The 20,803-nt window shown below is 34.1% G+C and overlaps 2 protein-coding genes across 2 annotated transcripts; one reads left to right on the plus strand and one right to left on the minus strand.

Annotated features, from left to right (window-relative positions):
• The first annotated feature begins 1,102 nt into the window (after positions 1 to 1,102).
• Positions 1,103 to 10,775, plus strand: poc5 (POC5 centriolar protein homolog (Chlamydomonas)). Its single transcript, XM_051111280.1, has 13 exons — positions 1,103 to 1,214; positions 1,810 to 1,893; positions 2,008 to 2,152; positions 2,843 to 2,923; positions 3,035 to 3,207; positions 4,750 to 4,926; positions 5,065 to 5,169; positions 5,676 to 5,855; positions 5,971 to 6,136; positions 8,078 to 8,226; positions 8,455 to 8,571; positions 9,651 to 9,827; positions 9,912 to 10,775. The coding sequence occupies exons 2-13, from the start codon at positions 1,810 to 1,812 to the stop codon at positions 10,056 to 10,058; spliced, it is 1,701 nt and encodes a 566-aa protein (XP_050967237.1). The 5' UTR covers positions 1,103 to 1,214; the 3' UTR covers positions 10,059 to 10,775.
• Positions 10,746 to 20,316, minus strand: ankdd1b (ankyrin repeat and death domain containing 1B). Its single transcript, XM_051111281.1, has 15 exons — positions 20,148 to 20,316; positions 18,300 to 18,400; positions 18,068 to 18,166; positions 17,891 to 17,989; positions 16,464 to 16,568; positions 16,276 to 16,380; positions 16,094 to 16,192; positions 15,913 to 16,011; positions 15,692 to 15,790; positions 13,044 to 13,142; positions 12,855 to 12,953; positions 12,640 to 12,747; positions 12,064 to 12,265; positions 11,035 to 11,166; positions 10,746 to 10,860 (listed from the first exon to the last, which is right to left on the minus strand). The coding sequence occupies exons 1-15, from the start codon at positions 20,290 to 20,292 to the stop codon at positions 10,805 to 10,807; spliced, it is 1,647 nt and encodes a 548-aa protein (XP_050967238.1). The 5' UTR covers positions 20,293 to 20,316; the 3' UTR covers positions 10,746 to 10,804.
• Between the last annotated feature and the right edge of the window lie 487 nt (positions 20,317 to 20,803).

Below are 20,803 nucleotides of genomic sequence, written 5' to 3' on the forward strand. Positions count from 1 at the left end.
TTAAGGTGTGCTGACCCAAAGATCTTTTAAAAACCTGGGCCAAGTTTAAACCAGTAACCAGGCATCACAGCTGACAAAGGGGCATGTCTGACTTTGACATGTATTTGTTGCCATTATTTTAAATTATAAATTATTATTGCTGGTCTTCAATGACAATGTCATTACTTTAATGTATTTGCACCAAAAAATGATAAGAATTAATGCTGATATCATCCAAAACCACATTTTGCCAGGGGTGTTTCCAAACTTTTGGAGGGCAGCGTATGTGTCCCCAGATGACACTGAAATAGATTTTTGATTTAAAATGTAATTGGAAATAAATTTAAAGTTTATGGATTAAAAAACAAATACAAATCTAAAGTTGAAATAAAATAAAACGGCAAAGTAAAGTTGAAATAAATGATGACGAAATGTGTCTGAATGTGCATTGCTAGGTCGCTAATCCAATGTTATGTTTATGACAGCGATAATGTGAACTCTTTTGTACAAAACACTACTAAATGTTAAATAACTAGCTACTAAATGCTTATTCATAACAAATGCTAACAAACAGTGAAAGAGTTGATAAACAATAATTCATAAGCAAAGCAAAGCAAAGCAAAGCAAAGAAAATAAAAGAAAAAGGAAAAAATGAATAAAGGTAAAAATAAAAATATCCAAAAAGAAAAGTATCTATCTATCTATCTATCTATCTATCTATCTATATATATACTGCCCTCCAAAGTTTGGTGCAAATACAATAAAGTAACTTGACATTATCATTGAAGACCAGCAATAATAATTTTCATTTTTATATATATATATATATAAATGATTATTATATATATATATATATATATATATATATATATATATATATATATATATATATATATATTTATTTATTTATTATTTTATATATATATATATATATATTTATTTGTTTGTTTGTTTGTTTGTTAACATTGTGAGGGCATCGGGTATTTTTGCCGTTGTGTGTTCATGCCAACAGAACAATACAACAGACGCTTCCGCGTCCCTATTACTATGGAAACTTTCTACCCAATCGCAATAGCCAAGATAGATGTGCCGAATTTTCAACCAATCAAATCGACGTTTACTGCAGCAACTAGCAGTTTGAAACAGTGCTTTTAACAGTATAGTGGGTAGTTGCAGATTGAAAGCTTACGTTGTGTTAACAGCGGAACAAATACCTTTAAAAGTCTTCTGAGAAGGTAACGATCGTACAGTTTTATCTCTGTACCGCCCTCCACATAATGCTTAGCGGATTTAGCCTGTGAGCTCAATAGGAGGCTAGCACAGCGCTATGAAACTCCAGCAGGAACTAAGGTTGCACTTTTGATTTGGTTCTGGGACTGGCTGTTTATGTCTACCTGCGTGACATCTAGTCAATCTTTGACTTTAATATATTATAATATGGACATTGTAATGAACATTACCAAACAGAAACGTTGCTGAGTCAGCTGTTGTCGAGAAATCACTGCTGCTGAAATAAACAAAAACGTTGCACAGTTGGTTAGACCTTCAACTAGCTAACTTAATGGTTCTATAAATACATTATTGGTTGTTTGTTAGTAGTATTTTGTATGTGAATATACTTTTATCTGGTTTCTTTTTTTCCTTTTAAACAATGATGCCTTAGACACAGGTAACGTTAAGATTAAACAGTTTTGAAGTAGATAGGAAGTAGCTTTCAGGTAATCACGGTTCCTCACATTTAAGAATTGTTTCTTTTGGTCTATTTGAACTTAAATTAGTCATTTAAACACGTCATATATGAAACACGTCCTCAATCATTCTGTATTTCAGATGTCATCTGATGAAGGGGAGCAACATAGTCCAGTTTTACCAAGAGATTCAGACAGAGGCAGCTCAGTTTCTTCTGCACTTCAGGTGAGTTATCATATCCACCATCACAAAAATCGTTATGATATATGACTGATTTTCTGCCATTTTTGACAGTTTAAAGGACACTTTGACATTGTTCCTTCTCTTTCAAATTTTCAGGATGAGTATGAAGAACTTCTTCGGTATGCTGTTGTAACTCCTAAATATGAACCGAGTTTCTCATCACTGCCATTGAGCACAACTCAACTCTCCAAGAGTTTGCAGCATACTACTTACAGAGAAACACCTGCTCAACACACGGCAGGTAGGCCTCTTACTAGCATGTAATGCATATTTAGGAGATAAAAATGCTATATAATTCTGCAGAATTATATATATAATAACTGCAGACACTAATTTTGTAAGTAAGTTTTGGATTGAGTTATCTGTGAATGTAAAGTAGTAAAGTGTTTGACCAGGGGACCTCACCACACTTCCAGAGGGGCTGCAAGATGGCTTAAAATATTTAAAATAAGTCAAAATAAGATTTAAATTAAGCTAAATAGCTAAAAATCAAGATTGAAGCTGAAATCATTTCTTAATTTGTCCCTTAATAACTGGTATTTTTATTAATAATTAATAACATCTTAAGTAGATTAACTGTTTATGTATAGCTCTAAAATGTTCTGTCAGGCTGAAATATAAAAGATATCTGTGAGTAAATAATTAAAAAAAAAAACCTGTAATCACATGTAAATTTACTGGTAATAAAAAATGTAAACCTTTTGAAATTGTGGAATTTTATTATTTTGATTGTATAATTATTTTATTAAATTATGATATTGCCACACCTTGTTTCTGAAAATATAAAATTAGCATATATTCAATTCACATATATAATATTCACAATAGCAGAAGTATCAGAAATATTTTGCAAGGCTTTCAAATTTGTCTTTGACAGTGGAGAGCCTTGGAGTCATAAGGGTTGAGAACCACTCTCTTTGTTTTATTTCAGATAATAAAGGGCATTCAAACAACAGGGCTACACCAACTCCGTCATTAGAAGAATCCAGACCACCAAGTCGCACATCTGAAGGTAATGTCATGAATTTAAATAAAAACTTCTCAGCTCTCTTGATCTTTCATGTGTTTTATCCAATCACAATTTGGAGAACTAACTGTTTTGATAATATTACATCTGCTTCAGTTGAGAGCATGGCAAACAGATCTGTGTCATCTGAGGAAAGATCAGCGAGGTCAGACAGATCAGGACAAAACAGTCCTGATGCTCTGACCACCGTCATGACTGAGATGTTTATCTCAGAGGAAAACCTGAACAAGATGGAGGACATTTTGGATACCTGGAGCACAAACCTAAAGGTTAGCTTTGAATGATGGATTTTAAGTAGCAGCTTAATAAAACTATAGTTAACTAAAACTGAAAAGTAATAAAAACATATAATAAGTAATAAAATAAATGTTAATTGAAATAAAATATGTTTTATATATACACTACCGTTCAAAAGTTTGGGGTCAGTAAGACTTGTAATAGTCTTTAAAGAAGTCTCTTATGCTCATCAAGGCTGCATTTATTTAATTAAAAATATAGGAAAAAAACCAGTAATATTGCAAAATGTTTTTACAATATAAAATAATGTTTTTTATTTTAACATACTTTAAAATAGAATTTATTCCTGTGATGAAAAGCTGAATTTTTATCAGCTGTTACTCCAGTCTTAAGTGTCACATGATCCTTCAGAAATCATTCTAATATGCGGATTTATTATTAGAATGATCAATGTTGGATAATATCAACAGTTGTGCTGCCAAATATTTTTTGGAACCTGTGATTTTTTTTTTTTTTTTTTTTTTTTTTTCAGGATTCTTTCATGAATAACAAGTTTAAAAAGTACAGTGTTTATTCAAAATATAAATATTTTATAACAATGTAAATTATTTATTATGAACTTTTAATAAACTTTTAATTATTAACTTAATACATCCTTGGTGAATAAAAGTATTAATTTCTTAAAAAAAAAAAAAAAAAAAAGAAACAATAAAAATGTACTGACCCCAAACTTTTGAATGGTAGTGTGTGTATATATATATACTTTTTACTGTACTGGGTGGAGAGAGGGGAGTGGGATCGGCAAAGGACCTCGAGATGGGATTCGAACTCGGGTCGCCGCCAGCACAGTTGTGCTATATGTCGGTGCGCTAACCACAAGGCTATTGGTGCCGACTATATAGACATGTTTAAAGGATTAAAAATAGATATTAAATAAAAATTTCCTGATAATTTACTCACCCCAAGTCATTCAGTCGAAAAGAAATGAAGGTTTTTGAGGAAAACATTCCAGGATTTTTTTCCATATTGTGGACTTCAATAGGGATCAACGGATTGCAGATTCAGTGCTGCTTCAAAGGGCTCTACATGATCCTAGAATAAGGAATCTTATCTAGCCAAACTATCATTCATTTTCTACAAAAAACCCCCCCGAAATTACCAACCCAGTGTTTGCAAAGCTAACGTTCCAAGAAATTAAAACGCCCTTTACAAAAAAAGTAAAACAACAATGTCGGATGATTTTGAAGTTGGAAGAAAAAAAAATAGTTTTTCGCCCTACCCTACATATAAATGTTACATTTTTTTAGAAAGTGACCAACCGTTTCACTGGGTATGACCCTTATTCCTCGGCTGGGATCATGTAGAGCCATTTGAAGCTGCACTGAAACTGCCCTTCAACCCGTTGGCCACAAGTCGACTATATGGAGAAAAATCCTGAGATTTGAACTTTAAATATTATAATAAATATATAACTTTAATAATAATATCTCAGTGGTAATAAAATAACACTGGTAAGTAGTGATTAGGTTCATGCCATAATGCATTGTAGGAACTGTTTCTTTTTCTGTGTGCAGAGTAATGTGATGATGGAGCTGAGGAAGTGGAAACTGGCTTTTATGGAGCAGCACAGACTGGAGCTTAAGAAGGAGAGGGAGAAACATGCAGCCCATATGGCTGCTGTAAATGCTGAGATGGATGGTCTCAAAGACCTGCTCAACACCTACAAGATCTCTAACCAGAGAAAAGATGAGGTGCACACAGATATTGAGCCAGAGTTTTTTAGTGCACAATTTGTAATTCAAAACACACATGCTCGGTATCAATTTTTAACAGGCTGTAAGTCTCTGTCTTCCAGTTTGTCATCTTCTTTTGGCCTTTGCCATCTGCAGGTGATAGCGAATCTGAGCAGGGCAGTTGACAGGCAGAGGGAGAAGCTGGAGCTGATGAGGAGTTTCACCCAGTGGAGACTACAGCAGTGTGCTGCCAGAGAGGAGGTGAGACGGGGCAGCTCAGACTGACAGCACAAACGCACACAGGGCAGATGTTTTTCAGACGGTGCTGTTTACTCATGTCAGATTGATACTTCAGACAGGCTTGTGTTTTGTATTCATTTTCTCTTCTTGGAGAGATTGCAGTTTTGCAGGCTATCTGCATTTAAAGGGATAGTTCACTTAGAAATGAAAATTCTGTCATTTACTCACTTTGAAAACCAGTTTTCAACAATAAGAAATGTTTCTTGAGAAGCAAATCAGCATATTGTAATGACTTCTGAAGGATCATGTGACACTGAAAATAGGAGTATAGCTTTGCTATCACAGGAATAAATTGCATATTAAAATATGTTAAATCAGAAAACAGTTATTTTAAATTGTACCAGAATTTCACCGTATTACTGAGAGACGAATTCAGGCTAAGAGACTTCTTTAAAGAATTTTTTTTTTTTTTTTTTTTTTTTTTTTTTTATAAAATATGTATGTTAATGGATTTCTCTGTGTTCCAGGCGCAGGGGGACAGACTGGCCGAGCAGCACTATCATTTGCAGCTCAAGAAGAAGGTGTGGGCAGGCTGGCACTCGCTCATCCAGAACAGGTGGCGGGAGCGTGTGGAGAGAGCATGTTGTGCCAGAGCAGAAGACGTCTGCATGCAGCTCTCTACAGACTACGAGGCCAAGATGGCACAGGTGAGTGGAGTCCATACTGCAATTTTACTGAAATTGTTTTTTTAATTCTTGATTCCAAGTTTAATAAGTTACTAGATGTGGACATAACATAACGTTTTCTGATTGCGTTTGTCAGCATGTAGAAGAGCTCCAGAAAGCTCAAGCTGAAATCCACAGGCTGCACACGGAGCGAGAGCGCTATGAGGACTCTATGAAGAAAGCTTTCATGCGTGGGGTCTGTGCGCTCAACATCGAGGCCCTTAGCATGTTTAACACTGGAGAAGCGGGTAGACTGGAACGTGGTAAGATAGTAGATAGGTTCGGCTCAGTTGCAGTGGCAATAATCGCATTTATGAAGGCATGATGTACCAGTTTAACATGACTGATTGTTACATAATTGAAGTGTAGGTTATGACAGATACTCAGATATTTTTCTCATGCAAAAAATGTTTGAATGTAATAAAAAACCTCTTAACGTTAGTGTTAAAAATTGAATTTGACAAAAGGTCATTTCTAAATAATTGGATACACCCAAGGCACGTCATTTTATATGGCAGCTAAATCAGATTGATTGTGGTAACGGCTTTCTAGCCTCTGGCTTTTTAGCACTGCATCATAATCAGCCTTTTCCCTTCTGTTGTCCCACGTATAGCTCATACTGTATATGCATTCATTATTATGAAATAAGCAGTAAAGGTAGACAAATGTTAAAGGTTGAAGTGTGTAATTTTATATTTTTTTTCTGTTGAAATAGTTATTCCAGGGTGTGCAGACAACTACAAGACAGCCATTTATAGGTTTTTTTTTCTAAACAAACAGCAATAGGACAGTGTAAAAAGGAAAAAATAAATATTTGCAGTACTGTTTATGGTCACAATTGGTGCCAAAATTGCACCCTTCAACTGTGAATTTCCTTGTAGACCAGGCTGTCAGCCTAAATGACATCTAAATGACATCTTGAAGTCAAAAAACACAAGTGTGGTTAAAAAAAAAAAAGTTACATTTACAGATGTTTTGGCAAATTCTTACAGGTAAAATCAAGTCATTTCAACAGGAATGCACATGATGAAAAGCTTCCCAACAGATTTCATAGCATGTGACATCTGTGTGAGCTGTTCTTTACACATCAACACTATTGACATCAGATAACAGGCCTTTTTTGCCTGTAAAATTTTGCCAAAATGTAATTATTGTGATCATACCTTTATTTGTTTTTGAGGCAATAAGCATCAGAGGGAGATTGCAAGACAGAATCATTTAGAAATCATTCGAATAAATTTCTTCATGTACACTATTGTTCAGAAGTTTGGAATCAGACCTGTAATGTTTTCTAAAGAAGTCTCTTATGCTCATCAAGGCTGCATTTATTTGATCAAAAATACATTAAAATACATTAAAACAGTAATATTGCAAAATGTTATTACAATATAAAATAATGGTTTCTTAATATATTTTATTTCTTTTGGTGCAAAGCTATATTTTCATCACCCATTACTTCAATCGTACGTGTCAAATGATCCTTCAGAAATCATTCTAATATGCTGATTTATTACTAGAATGATCTATGTTGGCAACCATTGTGCTGTGAAATATTTTTTGGAACCTGTGATTGTTTTTTCAGGAATTAAAAAGTTAAAAAGAACAGCATTTATTCTAAATATTGTTTTTTTTTTTTCTAACAGTATAAGTCTTTGCTATCACTTTTGATCAATTTAACACATCCTGAATAAAAGTATTAATTTCTGTCAAAAAAGGAGGAATAAAAATTTACTGACCACAAACTTTTGAACAGTAGTGTATATTGTTACAAAATATTTTTCTGTGGAATAAATGCTGTTCTTTTTAACGTTTTATTCATCAAAGAATCCTTAAACAGCATATATTAAACAGCACAACTGTAATAAGACAGCATATTAGAATGATTTCTGATGGGTCGTATGACACTGAAGACTGAAATAATTCAGCTTTGATCACAGGAATAAATAAATTTTAATATATATTAAAATAGATTAACATTATTTTACATCATAATGATATTTCACAATATTACCTTTTTTCTGTATTTTTGATCAAATAAACAGCCTTGATGAGCATAAACTTACTGATCCCAAACTTTTGAATGTTGGTGTATGTGGTACCATGTTTTTTTTGTTTTTTGTTTTTATTAACAATATAGTTTCCAAAGATCAAACCTTATGCAGTATCGTCAGTCTAGCCTTTATTATTTTGTTTTGTTTTTGTAGATGGTCCACTTCCAGGGGATGAGCCAAGCACCAGCTCAATGGCCAATCACCCTCCGCGGACTGTCTCGTCATCCCGACTCAGCCCAGTTGTCATGGAGAGTCCAATCCAGCTGGGCCCCTCCCACAGTGTTACAGAGGATGTAGAGGCGGTAAGACATACAAGAAAAGTTTATTTGAATTTATGTTTAGCACCATTGTTTTCAGATGCCTTTTAACTGCCATAAGTCAACCTATAAAGTTTAACTTTGCGTGGCTAATATTATTATATGGATCAACATTTTTTATTTATTTAGGACCAAATGTTTGCATTTATTTCTAAGAATAGTGTCAGAATAATGCTTTTAAATTACTGTTTTTAATTATATCTCTCCTTTTAGGAACATTTTCTTTCTCAGCCTGGTTCAAGCACAGGCCCAAGAGCAGAAACTCTTCTCACAACCACAGTGGTGAATTCTTCCGGTCCACCAGGGGGCAGTACAAACACCTTCAGACAGGTACTACGTGACTGCAAGCATATTTATGAACGTTTTATATCAGCCTGCTGAACTTAAGAAGTCCACTTCCAGAACAAAAATTTACAGATAATGTACTCACCCCCTTGTCATCCAAGATGTTCAGATCTTTCTTTCTTCAGTCGTAAAGAAATTATGTTTTTTGAGGGAAACATATCAGCATTTTTCTCCATATAATGGACTGATATGGTGCCCCAAGTTTGAACTTCCAAAATGCAGTTTAAATGCGGCTTTAAATGATCCCAAATGCAGTTGTAAAAAATACCAGCCGAAGAAGAAGGGTCTTATCTAGCAAAACGATCTGTGGTTTTCATTTAAAAAATACAATTTAAATATTTTTACACTCAAACGCTTATTTTGTCTTGCAGTCCTTGAACTCTGTGTATTCTGGCTCAGGACAGTTAGGGTATGTCGAAAAACTTGTATTTTCTCCCTCAACTTCAAAAATCATTTCAAAATCGTCCTACATCGCTGCAGAAGTACCGACCCAGTCTTTGCAAAGTGAACATGCAAAGAAGATCAAACACCCTTAACAAAAAAGGGTAAAACAGTGATATAGGATGATTTTGAAGTTGAGGAAGAACATGAGATGGGAGTTTTTCGACATACCCTAACTGTCATGAACCGGAAAAAAGTCCAGGTAGAGCAAGATAAGATAAGCATTTGACATGAAGTATATAAATTGTATTATTTTTATGAAAATAACCGATCGTTCCGCTAGATAAGACCCTTCTTTCTCGGCTTGGATCATCTACAACCACATTTGGGATCATTTGAAGCCACATTTAAACTCTATTTTGAAAGTTCAAACTCAGGGCACCATAGCAGTCCATTATATGAAGAAAAATAAATGAAATGAAATGTTTTCCTCAAAAAGCATAATTTCTTTATGACTGAAGAAAGAAAGACACAAACATCTTGGATGACAAGGGGGTGAGTACATCATCTGTACATTTTAGTTCTAGAAGTGGACTTTTCCTTTAACCTGCCTTTTCAAAATGTTTGTGAGTACATTTATATGTATTCTTGTGTATTGAATGTTTTGAAAACCATTTTTTTAGACAAGCGCACGGATAGTAACAGCTAGCAAGCAAAAAGCCTCAAAGACCGTGACCGCTCGTTTGACAGGACGGGCAGATCATAACCGGACGGGCCGTCCCCCCGCGGCCCTGCATGTCATGGGCGTGGCTCCTCCCATGAGTTCGGTTGTTGTAGAAAGACACCACCCTGTCACTCAGGTATCAAGAAACATCCTTTCAGATGTCAAAGTGCATGTGATGATATCGAGACATAATGCACACTAATAATTTCACCATTTGCAGCTCACTGTTGGCCAGGCAATGGCAGCGAAGTTCCCTCGCTCTGCTCTTCAGAGTCAGACTGTCTCCAGTAGCAAGAGCTCCTCCAGCCAACCCAGAGGCCCCTCCTCCTCCGCCTTTCACATCCACTCCATCAAAGTTGTGGACTAACACACACACAGACTCATTCATTTATCTGTCTGGTCTTGAGTCTGGATTTTGTAATTTAATAGTATTTGATTTGTTAAGTTAAAAGGCTTTGAATTAGATTAAAGAGATAGTTGACCCAAAAATGAAAATTCTGTCATTCTCACCCTCATTTTGTTCCAAACCTGTAAGGCCTTTGTTCACCTTAGGAACACAAATTAGCATGTTTTTGATTAAATCTGAGAGCTTTCCGACCCTGCAATGACAGCATCGCAACAGAAAGCTCTCAGGAATTCATCAAAAATATCTTAATTTTTTTTTCAAAGATGAATGAAGGTCTAACGGGTTTGGAACGAGATGAGAGTGAGTAATTAATGACAGAATTTTCATTTTTGGGTATACTAGCTCTTAATACATTTTTAGGACTACACTTTATTTATTTTGATAACATGAAATGACCGTAAGTTGTTTTTATACTGAAATTGCCAAAATTTTAACTGAAGAATCATTATTTATTACGTGATGTGGTTTAATTAATTTATTAAAGTTGTTTGTCGCCATTTACTTTATAATGTTTTACAAAGCCATAATCAAAATCTGCAACAATTTTCGGATTTGTTGTTTCAGATCAGTCAGCTACTGTATTAGTTTGTACTGTACCATAATCCACAGGTTGTACCAAAGTTAATTGCTGGATCTTCATGTGTGTCAATTAGAAATTAAAGTGTTGTTTTTAGTTCATAGCAGTCTTTTAGTTTTCTGTGGCACCTTCACGAAACCATGCATTTCCGTGTATCAGCGTTTGATCCTTCCATTCTTATTTTTTTCTGGGAATGAGGGAGGAAAAAAAAAAAAAAGAGTATAGAATGAGATTTCACCATTTTGGTCCTGCTAATTTTATTGTATTATTTTGGTATTAGCAATGCATCCATCAGGGAGATCCACAAACAAAGATCACTGCATACTGTAAAGATAATAAAATTGTGAAAATACATCCTACCAGCAATCTTTGTAATCCCAGCAGAAAGCAGTCCCTCATACAGGCCTTTGGATGGGCTGCTCCCTTCTATCAGGATTCCATGAAGCCAGATCAGAAGCATCCTGTTCCCATGCTCTTGAAAACTGTTAGGACCTAGTACAACAATAAATTGTTACTGATTCAGACTTATCTGTCACATGGTTTATAGATATTTGTATGTTTTATAAATCTAAGATTAGCTTTCTTCCAATGGAATTTTTAAATAATAAATTGACCATGATTATAAGTATTAATTATTAGTAATGAAATGCTAGTCAAATACATTTTAGTTTTATTAAAAATATGTTTGATTTTTATTAATAAATATGTTATTGTTCAACAAAAGTTTTTTAAAGTCTCTTATGGAATTTATTTAATCAAAAAATGTAAAAAAAAAAAAAGTCATCTATTCCTGTGATGAGAAAGCTGAATTTCAGCAATGATTAGTCTTCAGTGTCACATGATTTTTCATGTAAGTATCTTCTGAATTTTTTACTAAATAAAAAATATGATATTTAGGCAAAATAAGAAAAATGTCCACATCTTCATTCTGTTCAAAAGTTTTCACCCCCTGCTCTTAATGCATCGTATTTCCTGCTAGAGTATCAGTGAGCATTTGAACCTTCTGTAATAGTTGCATATGAGTCCTTCAGTTGTCCTCAGTGTGAAAAGATGGATCTCAAAATCATACATTCATTGTTTGGAATGGGTTCAAATACACATAAATGCTGAAAAACCAAAGAATTTAACAACACAGCATTAAGAATCAAGTGTATGTAAACTTTTGAATGGGGACATTTTTATAAATTCAACTGTTATTTTGTCTTGTGCACTATATGTAAACATCTTTTATGTGAAATATCATATTCAGGTCAGTACTAAATAAAAAATAACATGCAATTTGTATGATCCCTCTTATTTTGGTCAAATAATTAACATTGTGCAGATTCTGCAAGGTGTATGTAAACTTTTGACTTCAACTGTATATGGTCCTAAAGCGTCTTGTCTGACCTGTCCACTGCTCCTCAATGGCAGCCACCTGATCATCTGTGAACTCCCAGTACTCCGCCAACTTCTTCCAGTCATTGCGCTTGAGGTGTTTGTATGCGAGGTCCCATATTATATCGCGCACTGGCTTCGTGTCAGGGGAGTGATCTAATTTAAACGTCAGCGGTGATTCGCTGTGAAGGCTTTCAATAGCATCTGTATTAGTCTGAAAGGGCAATCAAATAACATCCAGCTCTGAGAAAGGCCAGATTCGCCAGAAGCCAGGTGCTGAAATTAGCACAGGTATATATACAGCACAATGAATATTATTAGTCAATGTTTGCTGTTGTCCAGAACGATCATTTTTGACATATGCAACCCTTGTGCGAATAAATGTGCTGCAGTGACCTTTCTGAATGGAATTATACATGATTTAATATTGCATTACACCTCCTGCACTGGGTTTAATAGGAAATGACTGAGGTCATAGAAGGCCTTGACGTTTGGTGGGAGGAAAATGTGCTTCCCACTCGTTTACAAAACACAATACCATTCATTTCACAGTCTGCTTTGACCCACATTGGAAATCTGAATACCTACCATTTGAAAATTGTGCTTCCATCTGAAATATCTCTCAGCTTTGATGATCATGTCCACAATAATCACCATATTCCCTCTCGCTGCCACTCCAAGAGCTGTTTTATTTTGCTGTGGAAGAAAAAAGTACCAAAATAACTTCTCGCAAATGGCCTATTTCTCTACGGTCTTTTCAAACCGTTATCAGGCAGTGTAAAATGTCAGACACGCTCTGTCACCCTGTCCCGAATCTCCAAATCCACCCCAGCTTTCAGAATCATCTCCACCACATCCACCTTCCCCATCTCAGTGGCGATGTGAAGTGCAGTCTGCCCCATCTAAATGTGGTAAATGAATAATGAAATACTGAAACACATGCATGCAGTTATAAATACAGTACAAATTGTGTATGAAAAGAGAAAACGCACATGATCCTTTACGTTTGGATCACAGCCAGCCTCAAGTAAGGTGTGGATTATTGGAATGTGAGAGTTCTTCACTGCTACATGAAATGGAGTGTGCAAATGCTGAAACAATCAATCAATCAGTCAGTCTTGATGGTTTCATTTAGCAATAGTGTATTTATGCCTAATATGGATTATATGTGATCCTAGACCACAAAACCAGTCGTAAGTAAAACAGGTTGTAGCATATTTGCAGCAATAGCCAATAATGCATTGCATGGGTCAAAATTATTGATTTTTCTTTTATGTCACAAAATCATTAGGACATTAAATAAATATCATGTCCCTTGAAAATATTTTGTAAATTTCCTACTGTAAATATATCAAAACTTAATTTTTTATTAGTAATATGCATTGCTAAGGACTTCATTTGGACAATTTTAGAGCCAATTTTCTCAATATTTTGATTTTTTGAAACCTCATATTATGGATTTTTAAATATTGTTCTATCCTAACAAACCATACATCAATGGAAAGCTAATTTATTCAGCTTTCAGACGATGTATAAGTGTCAATTTGAAAAAATTGACCTTTATGACTGGTTTTGTGGTCACGTATATGAATTACGGACACTGTGGATTATACTTTCTTGTCATGAAGATGTGTGTTAAAATACTCAGTACTGGAGACTAATTCTGATACTAATTCTTTTCAGGAGTAATGTACCTGTGTTAAAAGCAAAAACTTGAATCAGAGATACACAACCATTCAAAAGTTTGGGGATGGTAAGATTTGTTTTATTTATTTATTTTTTTGTATAGGTCTCTTATACTCACTATAGCTGCATTATTTGATCAGTAATGTGCAGTAAAAACATCAATATTTTGACATATTAACATCATTTTAACATCAAAATAAGTTTTCTATTCTAATATATTTTTTAATCACCAACGGCAGAGCTGAATTTTCATTTGCCATTACTCTAGTCTTCAGCGTCACATGATCCTTCAGATCCTTTTGGTCTTTGCTGCTCATAAAACATTTCTTATTATCAGTTGTGCTGCTTAATATTTTCCTGGAAACTACGATATTTTTTGTCTTTGTTAAAAAGCTCAAAAGAACAGCACATATTTTAAATACTAATCTTTTATAACATTATAAATGTCTTTTTTTTATAAATGTTAAATTATAAATGTCTGTCACTTTTGTATAATTCAATGCCTCCATGCTAAATAATAGTAATCATTTCTTTCTAAATAAATAAATAAATAAAGAATTTTAACTTTCAAATTGTAACTGGTTTCCTACCAATTATGTTTGCAGCTCTATTCACTAGAGGATACTCCTCTCTTCTTCTCCACTAAGTATCAGATATTTTGAATTTATGATCCATATTGTTTGATCTTTTTAAATTATTATTAAATTAAATTTAAATTTAATTTAATTTAAACTTTAAATACATTTTTAAAAATTATTATTATTACTAAATGATTATTAAATTATTATTGAAATTATTTGGGTTTATGCATAAATAAACTCACAAAAATATTAAAGCTATCCCACAACTTTATATCATTTTTTTCTTTTTAACATGGTGAAGAGCCCATAATCTGTCCATTTTAGCCACTTTTGGCCTTTATAAACATATTTGTTTTTGCATAAGCATATGGATTAGACACATTGCAACTCCAAACTCAATTGTGTATTTCAGATGCAACTTACTAGCCCCAAACTTTTGAACAGTAGTGAACATTACAGTTATCTGAAGTAAATGTTTACTAAAATATATTGATCAGTTGATGAAAAAAACATCTCTTCAACTACTTACTTTAATGACAAATGGCATTTAAAGGATTACTTCACTTCTAGAACAAAAATATCCTGATAATTTACTCACCCCAATGTCATCCAAGATGTTTATGTCTTTCTGTCTTCATGGCAAAGAAATCAAGGTTTTTGAAAAAAACATTCCAGGATTTTTCTCCATAGTGGACTTTAATGGTGGCCAACGGATTGAAGGTCCAACTTGCAATTTCAAAGCAGCTTCAAAAGACTCTACACGATCCCAGCCGAGGAATAAGGGCCTTATCTAGCGAAACGATCTGTTATTTTTTTTAAAACAATAAAAAATTATATGCTTTTTAAGTTTTTTTTACGATGGAGTTTTTCACCCTACCCTACCTTTTTGTTTGGAGATTATAGATGAAGAACTAACCACGCATGACCTTTCCAATGTGATTACGTAATGCAAAGTCATAGAGATGCATTGCACAGCTAGTCCAAAATGAGCATTTGTGGATAAAAGTATATTATTTTTTTCTTTTAGAAAATGACCGATCGTTTCACTAGATAAGGCACTTACTCCTCAGCTGGGATCATGGAGAGCCCTTTGAAGCTGCACTGATACCGCACCTTGGATCTTCATCCCATTGGCTCCCATTGAAGTCCACTATATGTAGAAAAATCCTGGAATTTTTCCTTAAAAACCTTTATTTCCTTGCGACTGAAGACAGAAAGACATGAACAACTTGGACGACATGGGGGTGAGTAAATTATCAAGTAATTTTTATTCTGAGAGTCAACTTCCCTTTTAAAGATCCTCATGTAATGTAACAGTAAATGCTTAAGTTTAACTTAAAATGAACTTTAGTGTGAATTCTAAAATTTCTCGCCTGGTTCTGAGCGTTCATTTGGGCTCCATTACTGATGAGGAGTTTGACAATAGGAAAGTGGCCCCTCTCACAGACTGGATGCAGAGGACTGCTTCTGCTCTGAAAATAAGACACAAAGAAACAATGCTGAATGTGGAAAATGTTTAATACTACATTTTCAGTAATGTTGCCTTCAAACGACATGTTTAAAATCATCACTTCTGTACATACTCAGTACATACTAAGGTGAAGATGTTTGGGTCACATTGTGCCTCCAGCAGTGTTTCTACACAGTCCTCATGAGCTCCATCTGCAGCCAGATACAGAGCGGTCTGCCCCGCCTACACACACCGCAAATACATCACATCAGTGTGTGTGTCACTCTCCTGCATTTTCTGATACATTATATAGAACAGATTTTACCTGGTTGACCTCATTGCGAATGTCAAAGTTGTTTAGAAGTAACTGCAGCGCTTCACATTGACCATTTTTGGCTGCCAGATGCAGAGGCGTGTCTCCAGCCTGTCAATCAAACCAGAGAAAAATTATTACAACTACATGAAGTAAAATAAACATCTACAAACTGAAGGATACAATAAATGAACCTCATTTTCCTCCATGGTGGCCATGTTGTAAGATTCCTCCATCAGCATCTCTAGCATGCGAACACAGCCGTGTGCTGCGGCCAGGGCAAAAGGCCTGTTACCATACTGACGGAAAAAAGTGCAACTTCATTTTTGAGTGTTTTGTTTCATTCTGATTCTTGATTTTATTGTAATTGCTGTTTCCTTACTTGGTCTTTTTTGTCAAGTTCTCCTATTTGCAGGTCATCAACAATGTATGCTACAATATCAGTGTGATTGTTCATGGCAGCGCAGTGCATCATGTTCAGACCCTCCTGAATACAGAATGATTCACATTTATATCCTATATGTTCAGCATTATCTATAAAGCTATATGAGGTGTTATACAAATGTCAGTTTGATTGACAGGTGATCCGACCAATCATAACGCCGAATCTGCCATTTTTGACCTACAAAAAAACTAGACAGGGAAGAAGATTTATGTCGACCGCGGAAAAACGTCAATACTCACCATTGTACAAGTTTAAATCCACCGAGGTTAAGCTACTCTCAGATCTAACTGGTCAGATCGCCTGTCAATCAAACTCAGAGGTTGGCACTTGCTTTTCAATAGCATTTGCAATGTGCACAATTCAAATGGACAACAAATATTTAAATTTTAAAACACTTAGAATAATACATAAAATTAGAATAATGTTTACATTATTTAAATCGTAATGACTAGAAACAATTTTCTTTTTAATGAAAAAAGTATATCCACCTTATTTTTGTTGTAAGAGTGGCCGTGACCAATTGTAAATTTCATGGTTCTGGCTTCCGGTCTCATCCGGCAATTTTTTTTAACTGTACAAAACAACTTGTTTTGCTGCTTGATAGTGCAAATTGGCATGTCTTACCATATTATTTTAATGTATTATCTTAATTATGAACACACTGGTTTATCATTTACTGCACGTTGTTATTCTTCATGTTATTTCCCTATCAATAGCGGATCATGAACTGAAAGTCTTGCGCATAGGCTTACTTCAGCCTTAAAGACTAAGGTGGATAAACTATAAAAGTATAGAAAATTAAAAGTTGCAAAAAAAAAAAAAAAAAAAAACCATTTTAATAGTGGTGTTGCATTAATACAAAAAATAGAGTTGAAATAAAATTATTTCTTAGGTTAAATGTCATGTGTGTTCATGAGTTTCTACATGGTAAATTATAATGAAAATCTATGAAAAATTATATTTATAAAATATATATATATATACAAATTTATATATACAGTTGAGACTGAGATTATTACCCTCTTGGTAAATATGAGCAATGAAGTCTATGAAAATAAACCTGCGTTATTTATCCTTTTGGTCTTAAATCCCAAAAATTCACAATTGTGAAGTATGTATTTGAAAAAAAAAAAAAAAAAATATATATATATATATATATATATATATATATATATATGTGTGTGTGTGTATACATACACAATTGTGGTTTTCTAAAGCACTTGACATTCATCATTTGGGGAATAAAAAATAAGTATAGTGTAGTAGTAGTAGTAATAGTAGATTTAATGTGGTATATATATTTAAATGGAAAGGGCACATCAACTACAGAATAATCCATGATGTAAATCAATAAAATGAATCACCATATTTTCAGTGCGTTGGTCAGCTCCAGCTTGCACAAGTAACTTGAGGATTTGCAAACTCCCAAACCATGCTGCTAAGTGAACAGCGGTCAGTCCATGCTGCAGAAACACAGTATGAGCGTCGTACTGATCTTAATGCAAACAATGTCAATCATTAATGACTGGGCAAACATAAACCTTATCTTGTAAATCAAGTTTGGCTCTCCTTCGAAGGAGCATATCAACAGCTTCCACATTTCTGAAGGCCACAGCGTAATGAAGAGCAGTTCGGCCGTTCTGACATAAGACACAAGATTCATAAGAACTGTTCAGAGACGGTGGACAAACACGTCTTTATTTGCTACTGTTCAAATTTTCCTCTTAAACACTAATCACACACACGTGAGCTAAGAGCAGTTTATTGACATACCACATTCTTGGCATTGACATTAACGCCTCTCCCAAGAAGCTTCATGCCCGCCACGTCGTTTTTCTTCGCTGCTTCTATGAAATTTTTCTCAACCTCCAACACTGTAGGTCAAATGAACAGTTGGATACTAGTGCTTTACATAAAAATATTGTGGTGGTACCATTAAACAGTAATGTAGATAGCATGATTACCATATTCATATTGGGTCAACGTAGTATTTACATTATATTCTAATGTTGATACTTTGGTTTTTACCGTGGTATTATATTTCAAAACCATTGGTTTTTTTTTATGTCAGAGTAGTTTTTAATTAGATGTGACTACAGGAAGCTATTAAAGTAAACTACTGTTCTATTTAATGTACACAGAGATGTGTAAATATCACTGAGTACAGTTTGTGTTTTGGGTGTTCACTTTAAGCACCACTGGAAGACATGATGTCAAGTGTGATGAATGCTGTGTCAGACAGGCCAATAGTACACACTTCAGTAACTTCTAGAATAACATTTGTGTGCTGAAATTCAATAATCAGGAATATTTCAAGTTCAAGTGAAGCTCAACTGTCAGTCTCAATATCGATTATCACAAAAAGAAAAAAAAATGTTTTCATAAACAAAGGAAAAACTAAAGTTGCTGAGGTAAGGCACTTTGGAGTATTTCCAAGTAGATATATTAAATTCATAATCATACAAAATTACTTATATATTCTCTTGGCAAAATTGTGTAAAATATTATTTTTCCTCACTAAAATCATGTTAACATACATACGGTGGAAGTCAAAACTTTACATACACATTGCAGAATCTGCAAAATGTTAATTATTTGACCAAAATAAGAGGGATTATACAAAATTCATGTTGTTTTTTATTCAGTACTGAACTGAATAAGATATTTCCCATAAAAGAAGTTTACATATAGTCCACAAGAGAAAAAAATAGTTGAATTTATAAAAAAAGACCCTGTTCAAAAGTTTGCATATACTTGACTATTAATACTGTGTTGTCTCTCTGATAGCTGTTAATGAGTCCCTTGTTTGTTCTGAACAGTAAACTGCCTGCTGTTCTTTAGAAAAATCCTTCAGGCCCCACAAATTCTTTGGTTTAGCATTTTTGTGTATTTGAACCCTTTTTCCAACAATGACTGTATGATTTTGAGATCCATCTTTTTACACTGAGGACAACTGAGGGACTCATACGCAACTATTACAGAAGCTTCAAATGCTCACTGATGTTCCTGAAAGAAAAACGATGCATTAAGAGTCGGGGATGTAAACTTTTGAACAGAATGTAGTTGTATACATTTTTCTTATTTTGCCTAAATTACATATTTTCATTGTCATTTAATACTGCCCTTCAGAAGCTACAGAAGATACAGAAGATACATGTTTTCCAGAAGACTTCCACGTGTCTTCAAATTCCTTCAAATTTTAATTGACATACCTTATTCAGGTCAGTACTAATAAAAAATAACATGCAATTTGTATGATCCCTCTTATTTTGATAAAATAATTAACATTTTGCATATTCTGCAAGGTGTAGGTAAAGTTTTGACTTCAACTGCATGTGTGAGTAATTTATCATTTATAGATTTCCACTGTAAATGCCTCAGGGGAAACTGGGTAATCTTTTATCAATTTATTTAATTAATTTATTTGGAAATTGTGGTAATCAACACAAATGTATTAAATACATTTGTAACTCATAATTCAAAATATAGAGGCTATTTAGAGTGACTACAACTTGTTTCTCAATTTGTTTGATCATTAACACATGAACATTACTAAGGAATCATCATAAACATAAAATGTAAATATCGATAGCACAATCCAGAAAGAAAAACTATACTCACACATTTCCTTACTGTCATAACCACCGTCTTCTTCAATGTCCTTCGGCAGTATAAAGTCAGTGAAATCTTTGACATGGTCTGACTTTAACCATGCTTTGGGTTGCTTCAGCATGTAGTCTTTCATGGCTTGAGCTTTCCTCTCCATGGTTCTGTACTGGTTGCACAGCTCTTTGAGTTGGAGACTTGTGTTGTGTAAAATACATTAAGTGGATGGTTTTGTTTGCACAGAGAGCTCACGCCCCAAAAGACATGCGCTCTCGCCCAGAGTACATAGAGTTAAATGGCTTCAAGCACTGATTGTGTTCTGTGCAGCTATAGGGAATGCAGTTTAAGGTTATTATGCATATATACACAATATTCAATATTATTTTTTTCACCAGTATGAATTAATACATTTATTTCGCAAGAAGACATGAAATGTATCAAAAGTGGCATGAACATGTTCATATGATTTGTATTTTAAAGGGGTCATCAGATGCAAACTTCACTTTTTCATGTTGTTTGAACATTAATGTGTGTTGGCTGTGTATGTACAAATCTACCCTATAATGATAAAAATCCATGCAGTGATTTTTCATTAATCTGTAAAAATAATATCCCCCTTTTCAAATCGAGCCGTCTTTTTAATCAAATAAATGCAGCCTTGGTGACCATAT

The sequence above is a fragment of the Labeo rohita genome, chromosome 5, assembly GCF_022985175.1.
Source record: "Labeo rohita strain BAU-BD-2019 chromosome 5, IGBB_LRoh.1.0, whole genome shotgun sequence".
Lineage (NCBI taxonomy): Eukaryota > Metazoa > Chordata > Actinopteri > Cypriniformes > Cyprinidae > Labeo > Labeo rohita.

Bases quoted from the DNA above. Each gene is read 5' to 3' on its own strand.
- poc5 (XM_051111280.1), top strand. From the start codon at position 1,810: ATGTCATCTGATGAAGGGGAGCAACATAGTCCAGTTTTACCAAGAGAT. The intron at 2,153-2,842 runs GTAGGCCTCTTA...GTTTTATTTCAG, and splicing joins ACCTGCTCAACACACGGCAG to ATAATAAAGGGCATTCAAAC. The intron at 2,924-3,034 runs GTAATGTCATGA...CATCTGCTTCAG, and splicing joins ACCAAGTCGCACATCTGAAG to TTGAGAGCATGGCAAACAGA.
- ankdd1b (XM_051111281.1), bottom strand. From the start codon at position 20,292: ATGGAGAGGAAAGCTCAAGCCATGAAAGACTACATGCTGAAGCAACCC. The intron at 16,012-16,093 runs GTAAAATCTGTT...CGGTGTGTGTAG, and splicing joins TTCGCAATGAGGTCAACCAG to GCGGGGCAGACCGCTCTGTA. The intron at 12,954-13,043 runs GTGCGTTTTCTC...TACCACATTTAG, and splicing joins ATCCAAACGTAAAGGATCAT to ATGGGGCAGACTGCACTTCA.